General features: G+C 31.6%; 1 protein-coding gene across 1 annotated transcript; it reads right to left on the reverse strand.

Annotated features, from left to right (window-relative positions):
* Window positions 1-2,598: 2,598 nt before the first annotated feature.
* On the reverse strand, window positions 2,599-3,657 carry LOC135951527 (speckle-type POZ protein-like). Its single transcript, XM_065501191.1, has 2 exons — window positions 3,501-3,657; window positions 2,599-3,374 (listed from the first exon to the last, which is right to left on the reverse strand). The coding sequence occupies exons 1-2, from the start codon at window positions 3,640-3,642 to the stop codon at window positions 2,614-2,616; spliced, it is 903 nt and encodes a 300-aa protein (XP_065357263.1). The 5' UTR covers window positions 3,643-3,657; the 3' UTR covers window positions 2,599-2,613.
* Between the last annotated feature and the right edge of the window lie 14,586 nt (window positions 3,658-18,243).

Consider the following 18,243-nt stretch of genomic DNA (forward strand, 5'->3'; position numbering starts at 1 on the left):
AATAGAGTTGATTTACCAGGCCAAAGAAAATCTGTTTTTAAATACCTATATGTCATGGGTGAAATGAAATATACACCTAAAGCAATTGTCTTTACTTGGTTTGTGTATCGTCTACCCTTTAACTCTTTGTTTACATTTTCTAATGAATTTTCCACACAAATTTTGAATTTGTTTGGTAAATTATCAAATAATGAGTCTTTCGTTTTTTTTTCTAAATTGAGTTTAAGGTTTTGATGCAATAATACTTCATTTTCAATTTCTAATTTTTTAACTTTATCTTCTAGTTCCTTAATATAGATCAAATATTTGGAACAATTACAATCATTACTAAAACTAGAAATAATGTTATTATTAGCTTGCATGCATATTTTTTTTGGAGGAGGCCCAACAATATTACATAATAAATTTTGATCAGGTATTGCGTTTTTATTTAAATTTTGGTGAGACAACATAATACTAGAAAAATGATTTTAACATGCGAATAAATTTTTACTTTCTGGAATATTGAGTATTTCGAGCCAAGATGCTCTTCTAATAATGATTAAATAAAAAAGTTATATTAGTTTCAATATCTTACCAATGAAGTGTACTTCTAGTAAGAAAATATAGTCGGTCAAGCCTAACATTTAATTTAATAAAGATACAATATGTACAATAATTGTTGGCTACCTGCAAATCTTGCTGTATGTTACTCATGCAATCACTATGGAATGAGTTACATACATATAAATCCTATAACATAATAGTAGACCCCTTTCACACTAGACAATTTAGTTGCGCAAGTCTCTTGCCCAACAACAAAACCATTTTCTTCTTAACCCGACATTACCTCTGGCATCTACAAACACAAGAGACTTGCGCAACTAAATTGCCTAGTGTGATAATAATTATATTAAAGTGTTATTATTTTTAGAGTAAAACACTTTTTCGGTATGCAAACTCAATTAATACCTTTGAGCATCAGTGTCCTTGTTTGGGAAATTGAATAACTTATTGTAATTTTTGCATTTATAAACGCAGTTTCTAGGCATTTTGAAAGAATGTTTAGGAATCTGTAATTTAAAACCAGAATTCATTACATATGCCTAATCAAGCAGTGGACAGGGAAATAATAAGTCGGTCAAGCCCGACAATATGATACCCTACACCAAGATGATTAATTTATTTTAATACCAATGCTAGTTAAATTGATATTCGGACGGTCAGACGGACATCGCTTAATCGACTCAGTGGTCCTGAGCAGATTGGTATACTTTAATGTGGGTGTTGGCACAATATTTTTGCACGTTACAAACATCTGAACTAACACAATATACCCTCCATAAGTACTATGGTGGTGTAGGGTATAACAATTAAAATAACCATAATTACCTTGTTTAATGAGCGGTTTATATGTAGAAATATAACAGAATGTTAAGTTCTGCAATTCTTATTATTTTTAAAAAATAATTCAAAATATTTATAGCCGTTATTTAGTGTTTTGCGTATTTTCTTGTTCGTTTCTGACATGAGGTGAATAAAAAGTTTAAAAAAATCAAAATTTTAGTTGCTATTTTAAGTATTTTAGAGCACTATTGCTTTATTGCGCATTTTTATTAATTTTTGCAGCTTTAAAACCAATGTTAAACAAATTCTTAATTAGCACACGATTATAAAATTTTGTATACATTTTTTTTATTGAATTAATTTTAATTAATAAATTATTTTTCAAAAAAACCTACTTAATAAAGTAATAAAAATTCCAAACAATTTTATAAGACTCTGCAGGTATGGTGAAAATTAAAAAGTCACCAAACATACATATTTTTGTTACTAACACATATTTAGACTTAGGTACTTTTTCACTAACACATGTTTAGAGTTAGGTACTGCTGTCAAAGAGTTGGACTACTTGTTATACTTTGGTTTGATACGTTGCTGTGTTACGGTGCGTTTACACATGCAAGTAGATTGAGGAAAGTTGAGAATACGTATTATTATCGAAAATGTCGAAAATACATCGAAATGTCTACAAGTTGCTTGAGCGTTTACACATGCAAGTAAAAGTTCATTTTAAAAATGTCGTCAAAACGTAAACACATTATTATTAAGAGTTGCCTAGGATACCACATATATATATTTGTAGGGAAATAATTGTTATAAATAATTATTATTATTACTTTAATGAGATTAGTGCTCTTAAATTAATTTAATAGCGTTCTTTATTCATATTTGAAGAGAAAAAACAATTTTTTTTACAAATATACATAAAATAAGTTAAAAATATAATAATTATTTTACCACAATCCAGTAATTTTTTTTAAATTTTTTTAGTTAGGCAACTCTGTTTGTGTTTTTGACACTTTATTGCAGTAAGTGTCAAAAAATCACTGTCCATCGAAATTCACTAGGCAGTGAGCTGTAAGTGGCTGCATGTGTGCTTGTGTTAGTGCAAAAGTGTGAATGTATTGTGTTTTTCGAACTGTTACTTGCATGTGTAAACGCTAGGTTAAGCAAAACTAAATATTACCAATACATACATATTATTTGTCAAATCAGTTTGATACGTGGCCATCGTGCTGAAATCATATTAATTAATTTAACTTGAATTACATTCATACGATTTATTGAAATTTATTTTTTTGTTACAGCTGAAATATATAATTCTTTTAATAAATTCGGAAAATTTCTATGCAGTTCTTCAAACTCAGCAGATTTAATGAACTCTTTGGCATTTTCATTTAATAGTTGTATAGTTTGATCTTTCAACTTTCTAAATCCATAACGATCTATTAAAACTAACTTTTTAGCTGCATTTTCCATCGACAGATCGGAGGTCAGCTTTTGCTCACATATAGTTTTGAGGCCATTCAAATTATACTTATCAGCTACAGCTAACAGTTCATCCCACATTTCATCTAGTTTTGGGACTTTACCGGTGTAAATATAGCGCAGCATTTCCTCACATACGTCACTATCAAAATCTTCTATATTGACACAATTATCTTCATTCTCTTTCATTTTATGCTCAAACATGGCAGCAAAAACCTCACTACGAGCCGCCAATACAATTTTATGAGCCTGGATTTCTTTATCATCCTTTGTCTTTATTATAACATCACAAAATTTCTTCTTTTGAATAAGATTGTGCAAATCATCACGCAACGTACTTTTGGTTTCTTGAGCCATTTTGTCAGAAAGACATTGTGATTTCATAGTTGTTACAACTCTACTTTTAACATGAATTTCACATAATATTGTTAAGACATTTTTAGGATATAACTTGCATGATTTAGCAAAAATTACGTCTCTTCGAATTAAATTATCACCATGAGGGGGGTATTCGTAGCCATCTATATTTTTCTTAATTGAAACTGCTTTTCTTCCTTCAGTGTCTAATATGGAAAATATTAAAAAGGAATCACATGCTTCATGATTCATTAATCTTTGGATTATATATACCAGAATACTATCTGGATTAGAGTTAAGATCGAGCTCCAATATCCATTTTGTTTCCTTACCATATGCATCATTACCAACAAACTCGCCGGATTTTAAATTATGTCTACTGTAAGGATTAAATCCTTTAATGGTCCATTTAAAAGAAAATGGTGTAATTTTAATCTCCGTGTCACACCAGTCCATGATATTACTAGTCGACATTTTGCTACTCAATGCAGGGCTACCAGCCAGAGAAACAAGCCGAAGTAAAATGATCGGCGGCGGCGGCGGGGTATATTTTGGTCGGCGGCGGCGGCTTAAACAAGAAAGTAACGGCGGCGGCTTAAATGTCGGCTAAAATTTGTAAATAATGTATTTTTACGACAATAGTTACTATTAAAGTCGGATTAACAATGTTAGCAATGTTTTCGGAATAAATCAAGAGTTTAGGGCATAGAGAATTATACATAGAGACGAGACACTCCGTATTGTCAAACAAAAATACAACAAATCAAAAGTCTGATACAACAACAAAATACATTGACTACCATGTATTTTGTTGTTGCATGAGTTAGGTTTTTGACAACAGACTTAGGTTTTTGACAATTCCGTCTCGTCACTATGTTACCCTATGGTTTAGGGGTTAGAAGAATTTATAGTCAATATATATAATAGTAAATTTCTCATATATTTAGAAAATCATTGATCATTATGGGAATCATTGAATAGGGCTTCAAAATACCTTTTATATGATTTATAATATAGTACTGTTTATTAACATTGTGAACCAAAAATTACTTTTTGAATTTATGTATATTTTTCAGTACTTCAGAAAATTTTGATATACAGAAAAAGTGATTTTTGCGAAGCCGGTGTCCGATACACCCCAGAGTTTTGAGTCCATTCAGAAAAAAATTATGAAAATTTTAACTTTAACTGGGACCTTGATTTATTCCAACTTTTCAATGTGTGATTATTCTAAAAATAATGCTTTAATACATTTTAAAAGAAAATTATTAATTTGTTTTCTAAAACACTAAAAATATTTTTTCAAAAAACAAGTAAGAGAGCTATATTCGGCTGTGCCGAATCTTATATACCCTTCACCAAATTATACTTCAAAATAAAAATTTAAATATTTTTAGGTAAACAAAATTTTTTTTCCAAAGTTGTTTTTTTAATTTTTGGAAAAAAAATTTTTCGAATTGTTATTTAATATTTCTTTTTTAAATTTTTTTTTTTAATTTAATTTTTTTTTTGTTTTTTCAATTTTTTTTATGGTGAAAAAAATTCGGGTTAAAAAATATTTTTTCCGATTTTCACGTCATTGCAAAGGTCTTTGAAATATTTATCATTAGATATCCATATTAAAGGCCTGCACAAGACAACATTTTGTTGAAAAATGTCTTAATTCAAAATTTGATGCTTTGTTTTGTTGTGTCGACGCGCACATCATGTTGTTCAATGTCATCGCGCCGCAAAAACCATGTGCCATGTCATGTCTATAACTATTGATGATGCTGTTGTTATGTGTGGTAGATTGAATTGATGTTAACAAGTGTCGCATTGTTAGGCAGAATAAAATTGCATAGCAGAATGAAATTGTACACAACTGCTGAACTGTGAAAATCTGAGAACTATTATTATTTAGCATTATATTTTTTTTTTTAAATATTTAGAATAAATAATATAAGGATTTTTAAAAAATATAAATAATAAAGTGTAACACAGAAAAAAGAAATTCATAATTGGAATGAATTTTTTAATAAATATTATTAATCGAAAATTAATTTTTTTCCTAACTTTTTTCATTCAGAATAAGAACATGTTCATAAATATTATAAAATTGTTCATGAAGGAAATTTTTGCTTTTTTACACAAATTTGTTGCTATTTTATAATAAATTGCATTACCCAATGATTTATGTAGTTCAAATATTTTTGTATAATATCCCAATATTGGCCAATATTTATAAATGTATCGAAAAGTCTGAAACGTAAATAATATAATTAAAATTCAAAAAATGCAGTAAATTTAGCCCATACATATTTTCTCATTGTATAGCTGAAATTCATAAAAAATTAAATATTTTCAAGAAAAATTTCAAACATTTTTGAATAACATAAAAATATAAAACTTAAATAATTTTGTTTTTTTTTCGATTTTATTTGAAAACAAAAAATAGGAAAAAAAATTCTGTGAAGTTACGCAATAAATGCCCTACACTTTTTCTTCAAATCGTTGGGCAGTTGCATTTGTTCCATTGGAACATTTTCGTAGATTTATATTTTTGTAGCAATTATGCCGCGAAAGATTCAGAGACACTTCATTAAATTTAAACACGTTTTTACAACGAGTATAATAAACACGTTTGTCTTTAATATCATTAAATATATTATAAACTTCACCGTTAAGGATTTATACATTAATTTAATTTTCTTTAATTAAACACCGTCTAATAGGCCAATTGGCTTTGTTCATGGAGTTTTATTTTATTTAGCAATGTAATTATTAAATGTCCCGTTAATAATATTAGAGCGGTTGTACCTAAGTCAGGTAGTATTTAAAATATGTATGTGAAAAACATTACATTTTTAATTCCATGAAAATCATTGGCATTTTATGGCTTATATTCCACGTATTCCTTTTTAAGTAATAATATAACAGGTAATATTACTAAATATTGTAAAATTTTCCAAAACAACATTGAAAAACCCATTGGTTTACTTTCGTACAAAAACAAAATTGCTTGTGGTTTTTGTTGTAGTACTGTCCAAAGTAAATTAATAAAGTAGCGACAGTACTACAACAAATACAACATTTACAAAAACCACAAGCAATTTTGTTTTTGGTTTAAGGTCTGAGCTGTCAAAGTTGCCTGTTGTTGTTTTTGCTTTTGGGCTTGTTGTATTTTTCGCCACAACAACCACAAGTGAATTGACAGTTCAGACCAAAGTAAAAAAAATAGTCAGCTGTTCTACTGAGTCTACTTTATTAATTTACTTTGGTACTGTCCAAGGCGTATTTAACAAGGTGAAAGCTTGGTACTGTCCAAGGTGCATTTAATAAGGTGTCATCGGCTGCACAGCTGATTATAGAAATAGCTCGCACAAATGTCAAACTACATATATAAAAAATATTCGCCCGTACGTCCGTATATCAAACTCTATATATAAACAAGTAAGAGTGCTATATTCGGCTATGCCGAATCTTATATACCCTTCACCTTTGTTGTGGATGCATTATTATTTTTTATAATTAGTATATACCCTGTCGGACTTTTATGAGCTGACTCAAAATCAAGTTGACTTATTGCTAACTCATTTACAACTAACTTCTGAAGTAACTCAATATTGATGCAGAGATGAGCTATTTGTTTTTTAAAACATCTGACTTCTTCTCGATAAGTATTAAGCTAACTTTTGACTCACTCAAAGCTGATGCAGAAATAAACAAGCATTAAAGAGAGTAAAAAGCAAATAAGAAAAAATAAGTTCTATATTTTTTTCTTCATGATCATGACAGTTAAAGCTGTATATATTTGTTTTGTTTATAATTTTAATCAGTTTGTCTAGAAATTTGAGGAAGACCACATACGCAAACGGTTTAAAAATGTCGCTTTTTATTAATTTCAGCACATTTCTAATTACTTTGTCTGGTTTCTTCTACATTATCTCGAACTGCATCTATTAAATTATACGATAAGTAGAAAATTAACGTAATCACTCGAAAGTAATATATAAAAAGAAGTGTACACTTTGATGTTAACACTAACTGCGGAAACGGGTTGACCGATTTCAACCAAAATTTCTGGGTACTTAGATTTTTCTATATATTCTATATAAATATAAAATAAAACAATGATAAAAAAAATTTCAGCTAACCACAAGCTAGCTCATTGTGAGTTAGCTTGTGGTTAGCTGAAACTTATGTAGAATGACTTATTTAAATTAACTATAAGTTAACTTGTAAAACCTAATCATTAATTAGTCAGTTCATAGCTAACTTATAGTGCAATCATACTTTATGTGCCACAAGCTAACTCATAATGAGTTAGCTTGTGGTTAGCTGAAACTTATGCATAGTGAGTGAGTACTGACTCGCTCTGATGACACTACATGGAAAAACTGAATAGGGATTTACAAGGGAAATGAGCTAGTTTTTTAGTCACCTGTGACTCATTTCTGATTGGCTTGGGTATCAGCGAAATGCAAACTCACACCACTACAGTTTTTAGATATTGTAGTTGTATGAGTTGAGAATTATTCTCTGGCAAAAACAAAAACAAATAGCTGAAATAATGAAATAAACAAGCATAAAAGCGTAACACAACCTGCTTCTATCAATGCTCATGCGAGACTGACTGTTTTTATTCAATGTGTGTGCTTGCGTACAAGTTAACACTAATTTAATTAATTATGAATACTCCCTCTTTCTTTACTTTTTCAATTTTGCTGCGTTTGCGTTATTGTTAAACTTATAAAAGTTCATTTAACTGTCTGCAATTTCTTGTTTATTTTAATTATGTTATTTTAATAAGAATTTAATATTTTTTGTAAATGCTGACGGTATGTCTGCATAATTTGATATTTTGTAAATGCTGACGATATGTCTGCATAATTAATTCTTTGTTTTATTTTATTGACATTTTTATTTTGTGATTATAAATAAAGATCATTTTGATCGCAACTTCAGTTGCAGTCAAGTACTCAAAGTTGTTTCATTTTAAATAACTGGCGCCCAACGAAAAAAGGACGGGAAATCCCTCAAGAAGTGAAAACCGCCCAACAAAACAAAAGTCCCTAAAGAAGTGACAACCGCCCAACAAAACAAAAAAAAAAAAGTCCCTAAAGAAGTGACAACCGAAACGGAAAAAAATATAAAAAAAGAAATGTACTAAATGTGAAGTTTATAAAATTTTTTTAAAAAAAAACAAAAAATTTTAAATTAAATATTGATCGCTAAAATAAATATAACATTTAAACAACTAATGAAAAATTAATTAAAAAAATTTTTTAAAAAGGAAAAGAAATACAACTAAATAAATAAAAAGCTTAAAAAATAAAAAACTTGTAAAAATCAAAGATATTAATTGACAAAAAATAACAAACATCAAAAACAAAACATTGAAAATCCAAAATACATAAATATAAAAATTTTCAAAACAAAGTCAAAGCTGAGAATTTGAAAAATCTAGAAGCTACCACCAGTAAAACAACTGCAACAACAACTTTAATTACAAGGATAAACCCATTTACAACAACAACCTCAAACAACAAAACAACGAAAGAGAAGCAACGTACAAAAGATGGCAATTAGTATATTTTTATTGTAAGTTTTCTTTATTTTCTCTATCTTTATTCACAAAGTGTAAATCTTAAAAGTCGTTTATAACCAAAACTTTATTAAAATTTATACGATAACATTAACTTTTGAATATAAACTTAAATTTAGAAAAGGAATATTGTCTCAAAATTTACTGATTATTAATTAAGTCCTTACTAAATCATAAATTTATAAAATGTCTAATCCAGAGAATCTAATCAGACCCCCTATATTAAATCCTCCCAATAACCCTACCATCCCACCCACCAATCCCAACGCTCAATTTGAGGCAAACCTCATTAATGTAGTAACTAGAATTTGTAGGGAACAGTGTAAAAATGTAGTAGAAAACATATTAAATCCAAATGCAGAAATTTCGGGGGTAGATCAAGGGATAGACGAACGCTATAGAGAGAACCTCACAGATTTAGATAAAGTCCCCGATATAGTTCGGTGCCTAAGGGAATTCTCGGGCAATAGTGCAGAATTTAGCTCATGGCGAAAAAGCATAGAACGGGTTTTGGGTTTATACGAAACGATAAAGGGCACTCCGAAATATTTTGCAATTCTCAATGTTATCAGAAACAAAGTCATTGGGGCGGCTGATGCTGCGCTCGAATCGTATAATACTCCCTTGAACTGGGAGTCCATTTCGCGCTGCCTCGCACTACACTATGCGGATAAGCGTGATCTCGGCACGCTGGAATATCAGATGACCACCTTAGTTCAGGGTAATAATTCTGTGCAAGATTTTTATCAGGATGTTTACTCGCACCTATCCTTGATTGTAAACAACATTTCATGCTTGACAATTGGTAGAGAAGCCATGGATACCCTGGTTCAAACTTATAGGGACAAAGCATTAGACACATTTATTCGTGGGTTGCGCGGCGACCTTTCTAAATTGTTGTGTATTCGAGAACCAACAACTCTCCCACAGGCACTCCATCTATGCCTAAAATTACAAAATCAAAATTACCGCACAGAATATGCTTATAACAAGAACACCAAAAGCCCACAAATCCCTCAGGGGAACAATCGAAATTTTAAATCACAAAATCCTAATAGATCGAACAGATTTATCCCTATGGTAATGACACCCTCTGTTCCAAGAACTCAATATGACGTTAATCATCCCAGAGCATTTTTTCCACCCCAGTACTACAACTACAGACCACAGCAAACACTTGTCCAAGGGCAATTCCCAAATCAATTTCGAGAACAATTCCCAAACCAATTCCACAGAAATACGAACAATAACTTAAACTCTAATAATCCACCACCACGTCCACTCGCACCAAAACCTTTGCCAAGACCGGAACCAATGGATATAGATCGGTCGATGCAGACGAGGAACATTAATTACCTAAACCGACCCAGACCTAATGATAGATTCATGGGAAAGATACCAACCGATCAATCACTACAACAAGCTCAAAAATTCCAAAGGAATTTCCATATTGACACGGAACCTGGGGAAACAATTGATCCTGAATATGAAATTCCTACAGAATATCATAATGAGATGTCACCTTACGAAGCAGAAGGAGAACTACAACCGCTGCAGGAATACATTGATGAACAAACACATTATATGCCACATGACCAAGAAGATGACCAACCCTTCGCAGATATTCATTTTTTAGAATAGCAAATTCGTCTTTGCCATATTTCGAAGCAAAGACAAATAATGAGGAAATCCTAAAAATATTAGTAGATACAGGATCAAACAAAAATTATATACAGACTTCACTTATGAGAACAGTCATTCAAAACCAAAACACTTTCTACGCAAATTCTGTGGGAGGTAAAATTCCCATAACCCACCACACATTCATTAACCTTTTCGGATTAAGAGATATAAATATAAAATTTTTCGGATTACCAACACTAAAATCTTTTCATGCCATTTTGGGTAATGATAGCCTCAAAGAACTATCAGCTGTTATTCACACGGCGGAAAATTTAATGGTTGTGAAAGACAACATCAAAATTAAACTAAAACAGCAAGTATCACAATGTGTAAATAATATTACGATAAGAAAAGATCATATGGAAGAAGACCAAAAACGTAAAATAAATAATCTAATATCGAAATACCCAAATTTGTTTGCTGAACCCAATGAAAGTCTTACCTACACAACAACTGTAAAAGGAGAAATTCGAACAACCACCGATGACCCTATTTACTCCAGATGTTACCCATACCCAATGCATTTAAAAGATGAAGTCGAACGTCAGATAAAAGAACTATTGACTCAAGGTATTATTAAACCCTCAAAATCCCCATACAATTCACCAATATGGATCGTACCAAAAAAAATGGATGCGTCAGGAAAAAAGAAATTTAGAGTGGTCATCGACTACAGGAAACTTAATATGGTTACAATCCCTGATAGATATCCCATTCCTGAAATCAACGAAGTTCTCTCACAATTAGGACAGAATAAATTTTTTTCCGTAATAGACCTAAAAAGTGGCTTTCACCAAATTCCTCTTAGGGAATGTGATATGGAAAAAACCGCATTTTCGATCAACAACGGAAAGTACGAGTTCACAAGACTTCCATTCGGACTTAGAAATGCTCCGTCAATTTTCCAAAGAGCTTTGGATGACATATTACGCGAACACATAGGAAAGATCTGCTACGTCTATATAGACGACATCGTCATATTTGGTAAAGACGAACAGACACATATTGATAACATCGAAAAAATTTTCCACACGTTGGAGTCTGCCAACATGAAAGTCCAACTGGATAAATGCGAATTCCTCAAAACAGAAGTGGAATTTTTAGGATTTCTAATCTCAGATAACGGAATACGAGCCAACCCGAAAAAAGTGGAAACTATTAGTAAATTCCCAGTCCCTAAAACAGTAAAGGATTTAAGATCATTTCTGGGGATGTCAGGGTTCTATCGCCGTTTTATAAAGGATTATGCCAAATTGGCAAAACCTTTAACAATGCTTTTGAGAGGGGAGGAGGGACGAATGTCCAAAAACATGTCCAGCAAAGTAAATATCAAAATGCACTATGATGATTTAATTGCATTCGACAAAATAAAAAAGACATTAACATCAGAAGATGTTATGTTATCATACCCCAATTTCGATAAAGAATTCCACCTCACCACAGACGCTTCAAACTACGCAATTGGTGCGGTACTGGAACAAGATGGAAGACCTATTACTTTTATTTCTAGGACACTCAACAGAGCAGAAGAGCATTACGCAACCAATGAAAAAGAAATGCTCGCGATTGTTTGGGCAATTAAAACACTTAGAAATTATCTGTACGGCTCCGCGAAAGTTAAAATTTTTACGGATCATCAGCCACTCACGTACGCACTATCTAACAAAAATTCTAACAGCAGGCTTAAAAGATGGAAAGCATCTTTGGAAGAATATGATTACGAACTCCTCTACAAACCAGGCAAAACCAATGTCGTTGCGGACGCGTTATCTAGACCCCCACAAGAAGTATTTCAAATAAACTCAACAATTGCCACACAACATAACAATCAGAGCTCGCCTAGAAGCCTCATCCAATTTACTGATGCACCAATAAACGTGTTTAAGAACCAGATAATAATAGAACAACATGAGAAACGGTCGTACGAATTCCAAATCGTGTTTCCAACATACCACCGCCACATCATTTTGGAACCGGACTTCACTGAAGAACGATTAAAAGAAATTCTAAGTAAATACTTAAACCCTTCAGTCACGAACTGCTTAAAGACTACGGACCAAATACTTGGCAAAATCCAGGAAATATACGCCATAAACTTTTATAAATTTAAGGTCCTCTACACAAGGAAAATGGTGGCAGATATCTCAAATGAATCGGATCAAGAAGTGGAGATCATAAACGAACACAGCAGGGCACACCGAAATGCTACAGAAAATAAAACTCAACTTCTCGAACGATGTTACTTACCTCAGATGACAGCTAAAATAAAGAGAGTCACCAAACTATGTAAAATATGTAAGGAAAATAAATATGATAGGCATCCTAATAACATAAATATTCAGGAGACACCAATCCCACAATATCCGGGACAAATTATTCATATTGATATCTACATAACGGAAAAGACTTCTATCTTGACGGGAATTGACAAACTTACAAAATATGCCCAGACGAGAATATTGAAATCAAGGGCAACCGAGGATATCAGACAACCCCTAAGAGAAATACTGCTGAACTTTGGAATGCCCGAAATTGTCGTGATGGATAATGAAAAATCTTTTAATTCAAAATCTATAATATTTATGATGGAGAATCAATTCAACGTTAAGGTTTTCAGAATTCCACCTTACGCAAGTACTGTAAACGGACAAATAGAGAGATTTCACTCAACACTCTCCGAGATTATGAGATGCCTTAAGTCGGAGGGAACACAATTTAACTTGGCTGAACTCTTGGATAAATCCACCTTCGAATACAATAATACAGTTCATTCATCTTTGGGGAAAAAACCAGTCGATGCATTTTTCGGTAGGAAGCTTCATGGCAAACCCAAGGAACGCGAAATTGAAATAGCGAAGATGGTCAAGGACATTAAGGATAAGCAGATATCTGATTTGAAGTACCATAATCGTGATAGAAATGTCCCGAAGGAGTATAAAGTGGGTGAAAAAATCTTCGTGAAGGTTAATAAGAGATTAGGGACTAAGCTTTCTAAAAACTATAGGCAGGAACTAATCAAAGAAGACAGGCACACCACCGTATTGACAGATAGTGGAAAAATTGTTCACAAGAACAACATCCGCAACTAGCGTAATATGGATCTATGAACATTTTTTATTTTTTCTCTTTTTTTAGCATTGCGTTATCATCTCTCGCTTATGGCGAAGTAAAGATTCTAGATTATACCAATTCGCAAATAGTAGCAATCGATACTGGTATTGCAAGACTTCAAACGGGCTCGATAAAACTAATACATGTCGTGGAACTCGATAATTACCAGAGGTTTATTAATGATATCAAGGAAACACTAAGAGCAAGAATTGACACATCCCATCCCTTACATCCCTTCCTTTTCCACGAAATTTCCCAATTACAAGATAAGCTAAATGCATTAAAACCTAGAAATAAGAGATCCCTAAATTTCATTGGATCTGCATGGAAATGGATTGCAGGTAATCCTGACCATGACGATTTCGAAATTATACAAAATAAGATGAGCAATGTTCTTAGAAATAATAATAAACAAGTTATTATAAATAAACTATCATTAGATAGAATGAATGAATTAACAGTAAAAATGAATCAAATAATCAAAGTCGTCCAAAATGACGAACGAACTCAAGGAAATTTAGAGATAACAAAATTAAAATATAAACTTGAAATTATAAAAGACGAAATAGTAAACCTACAATATGCTATTCATTGGGCCAAAGTAGGTGTTATTAATTCATTCATCCTGTCTCATGAAGAAATGGAATTTGTAAAGAAAATTTTTGAGAATGAAAATATCCCTTATTTAAATTTAAAAGAAATCTTAGAATTTGGCGAAATAAAAATAGCTTCCAATGGAAGTTCCTTGATTTATATTGTAAATATTCCATCAACGTGTAATGAATCTTGTAAAAAAAATTTAATAGAGCCTGTAAAAATTGGTAAATTTGTTAGTAAGATTAAATTTAATGAAATTTTGGTATGTGACAGACAAATACTTGGTGTAAAGAATAAATGTAAGAACTTGAATAAATTAACAATATGCAAATATAGTGAAGTCGAAGACATCAGTGAATCTGAATGCCTTCCGAATTTAATACGCAGCAAACCGTCCAATTGCACGTTAATTAATAATTTCCATATGGCCACAGTACAGGAAATCCTTCCTGGGGCACTTTTATTGAATCAATTTAATGGCACAATTCTCATTGGTCGAGAGCCATTTGATCTAAACGGTACTTTCCTCATAAAATTTCACAATGAAACGATATCAGCAAACGGTAAGGTTTTCTCAGGTTCAGAAATCACCTATGCTTATCCACTGCCAGCCGTTGTACAACCAAAGGTAGGGAATTCACATGTGGAAGAAACTCTTACTCTAGAGTTAATCAAGGAAATGCATGTCAATAATACGGAAGCGATCGAGCCTTTGAATATCGAGAGCAAAATGGGTGATGTAATAGCCTATGTTTTAGTGATCCTCGGGATTACTGTCTTATTGTCCGTAAGTCTGAAAAAATCATGTCACTCAAGGAGTTCACAATACCCAGCAAGAACCTATGTTAATGCTTCATTACCCTTAGGGGAAATTACCCCGAGTGGAAACGAATCTAAGGAACAACACATAATGAAAATTACACAGATACCGTACTTTTGATTGAGGACAATCAAATTTTAGGGGGGAAGAGTTAAGACTAATTTAATTAATTATGAATACTCCCTCTTTCTTTACTTTTTCAATTTTGCTGCGTTTGCGTTATTGTTAAACTTATAAAAGTTCATTTAACTGTCTGCAATTTCTTGTTTATTTTAATTATGTTATTTTAATAAGAATTTAATATTTTTTGTAAATGCTGACGGTATGTCTGCATAATTTGATATTTTGTAAATGCTGACGATATGTCTGCATAATTAATTCTTTGTTTTATTTTATTGACATTTTTATTTTGTGATTATAAATAAAGATCATTTTGATCGCAACTTCAGTTGCAGTCAAGTACTCAAAGTTGTTTCATTTTAAATAACTTACATGTGAAAATAAAAACAAGAGAGCTCATTTGAGAGCTCATTGCATTTCGCTGGTATATATGTATGTACATTGCCCACTTTCAGCGTACAGCATCCTAAATTTATCAAGAACACAAAAAACAACAACAACGCCAAACGAAACAAAACACCAAAAGAAAAAACAAAATACGCAAGGCAATGAAACCAACACTAGTGTTTATAAAAAACCGACTTTTTAAAAAACCGGTTTGTCGGTTAACCGAAAATTGGCCTTTTTTAAAAAACCGGTTTTTCGGTTAACCGACGTCGAAAAAACCGGTTAAACCGGTTAACCGTCATATATATGTAGAAAACATCAAATGTCCAATAAAGTATATACAGTTTTAAAATGTGTAGTTTTTAGCAGTCAGGAATTAACCATTCCTGACTGGAATGGTTATGAATATACAAAAGTGCTAAGTTCATTTTATTTTGAAAAAATTTCTAAATTATCAAATGGAATTGAGTATAAATATGTTACTAACTATATAATATTTGTTTTGGTAATTAGTTTATTCATTAAATTTCAACCAAATCAATTTTTAATTAAATATTTGATAATTTTGAAATTTATTATCACCACGACTTTCTGATGTGAAACAGAAAATGTTACAAGTCCCAAAAAAGGACCTATAAGATACAAACGCACTTCTTCTCAGCTGTGCTTATTTGTCATTATAAATCGTACGAAATATGTAAGTAATAAAACTCCATTATCAGATTTCATATTTAAAATTATGGATTTTAAACGTGTTTTGTCTCTCCTGTAATACTTCTGAAAAGGACTTTGTACACTAAGCTAACACAATGATTAATAAAATAAAATTTTAAGAACAAAACACACTAATGAATTCATATTGATTGAAAGTATTTATGCATATCAAATTCAACTTAACGTTTGGTAAAAGTATCACTATTATTACATCATTATTAAGATTTGGCATAAGTTCTAGAATTATGCGGAATTAATTTTTAATTGTTTCATTATGTGCAATTTATTCTGAAAAAGTTTTTAAGTAAACTCATCGTCCTCTACTATTTAGAATCTTTGTAATTCTTAAAAATATCAATCTAAATAGGTTTGTATTGTAAATCTGCAGTTTAGGTTTCAAATCAGACCAATAATGTGTATACAATGAATATTAAAAATGAACAAAAACGTTAGATTTATCAATTTTAATCCCAAATTTTAAAAACCGGTTAACCGAGTGATGAAAACCGGATAAACCGGTTAACCGAAAATCAACATTTTAAATTAACCGGTTCGCAAAAAACCGAGATTTCGAAGAAAAACCGGTTTTTCGGTTAACCGGTTAACCGGTTTATAAACACTACCAACACACATCCAAACATACGTTTAATTGTATAAAAAACAACAACAACGACAAAAGAAACAAAATACGCAAAGCATGCACATTCAAACATACGATTTGTTGATTTTTTGTCAAAAAAACCAACACACAACCAAACAAAAGTTTAGTTGTATAAAAAACAACAACAACGCCAAAAGAAACAAAACACAAAAAAAAACAAAATACACAAAGCTTGCACATCCAAGCATACGTTTTGTTGTTTTTTTGTCAAAGCATGCAATACATTGTGTTTTTTGATGAAATTTTCAGAGGTTGTCTCGGATTTTTGCTCATATCTCCGTTATTTATGGACGGATTTTGCTGATAGCAAAAATAGCAAAATTCTCGAAAGTATGTCTGACAGAATTGTTGAAGATTTGGATCCCGAAGATATCTGGGGCCTTCAGAAAATTGATTTCAACACACAGACAGACAGACAGACGGACAGACAGACAGACAGACAGACAGACAGACAGACAGACAGACAGACAGACAGACAGACAGACAGACAGACAGACAGACAGACAGACAGACAGACAGACAGACAGACGGACGGACATGGCTTAATCGACTCCGCTATCTATAAGGATCCAGAATATATATACTTTATAGGGTCGGAAATGAAAAATGTAGAAATTACAAACGGAATGACAAACTTATATATACCCTTCTCACGAAGCTGAAGGGTATAAATATTGCATTTAGAAAAATTTGTCGCATAAACTGTGAATTAGTTTTTTATTTGCGAATAGCTAACTCACGAAAACAATTCCTGATTAACGACACTATTTGCAAATAAGATTTTAAGCATTGCCATATGTTTTAACGTATTTAGTTTATTAAGACGTTTTTAAAATATTTCATTGTGTTCAAGGTACATTTAATAAGGTGCCATCGGCAGCACAGCTGATTATAGAAATAGCACGCACAAATGTCAAACTACATATATAAAAAATATTCGTCCGTATGTCAAACTCTATATATAAAAAATAAGTGAATTCGCCTGTATTTATTTCAATTCGCCACTGCTGTCACCTTGTTAAATACGCCTTGATTGTGTTTTTGCATTAATTGGATTGCAAGAGAAATATGAATTTTAGCAAGGCGTATTTAACAAGGTGACAGCAGTGGCGAATTGAAATAAATACAGGCGAATTCACTTATTTTTTATATATAGAGTTTGACATACGGACGAATATTTTTTATATATGTAGTTTGACATTTGTGCGTGCTATTTCTATAATCAGCTGTGCTGCCGATGGCACCTTATTAAATGCACCTTGTGCGAGCTATTTCTATAATCAGCTGTGCTGCCAATGGCACCTTATTAAATGCACCTTGATGGCCACGTATCAAAGTAAATTAATAAAGTAGACTCAGTAGAACAGCTGACTATTTTTTTTACTTTGGTCTGAA

The sequence above is a fragment of the Calliphora vicina genome, chromosome 2 (assembly GCF_958450345.1).
Source record: "Calliphora vicina chromosome 2, idCalVici1.1, whole genome shotgun sequence".
Lineage (NCBI taxonomy): Eukaryota > Metazoa > Arthropoda > Insecta > Diptera > Calliphoridae > Calliphora > Calliphora vicina.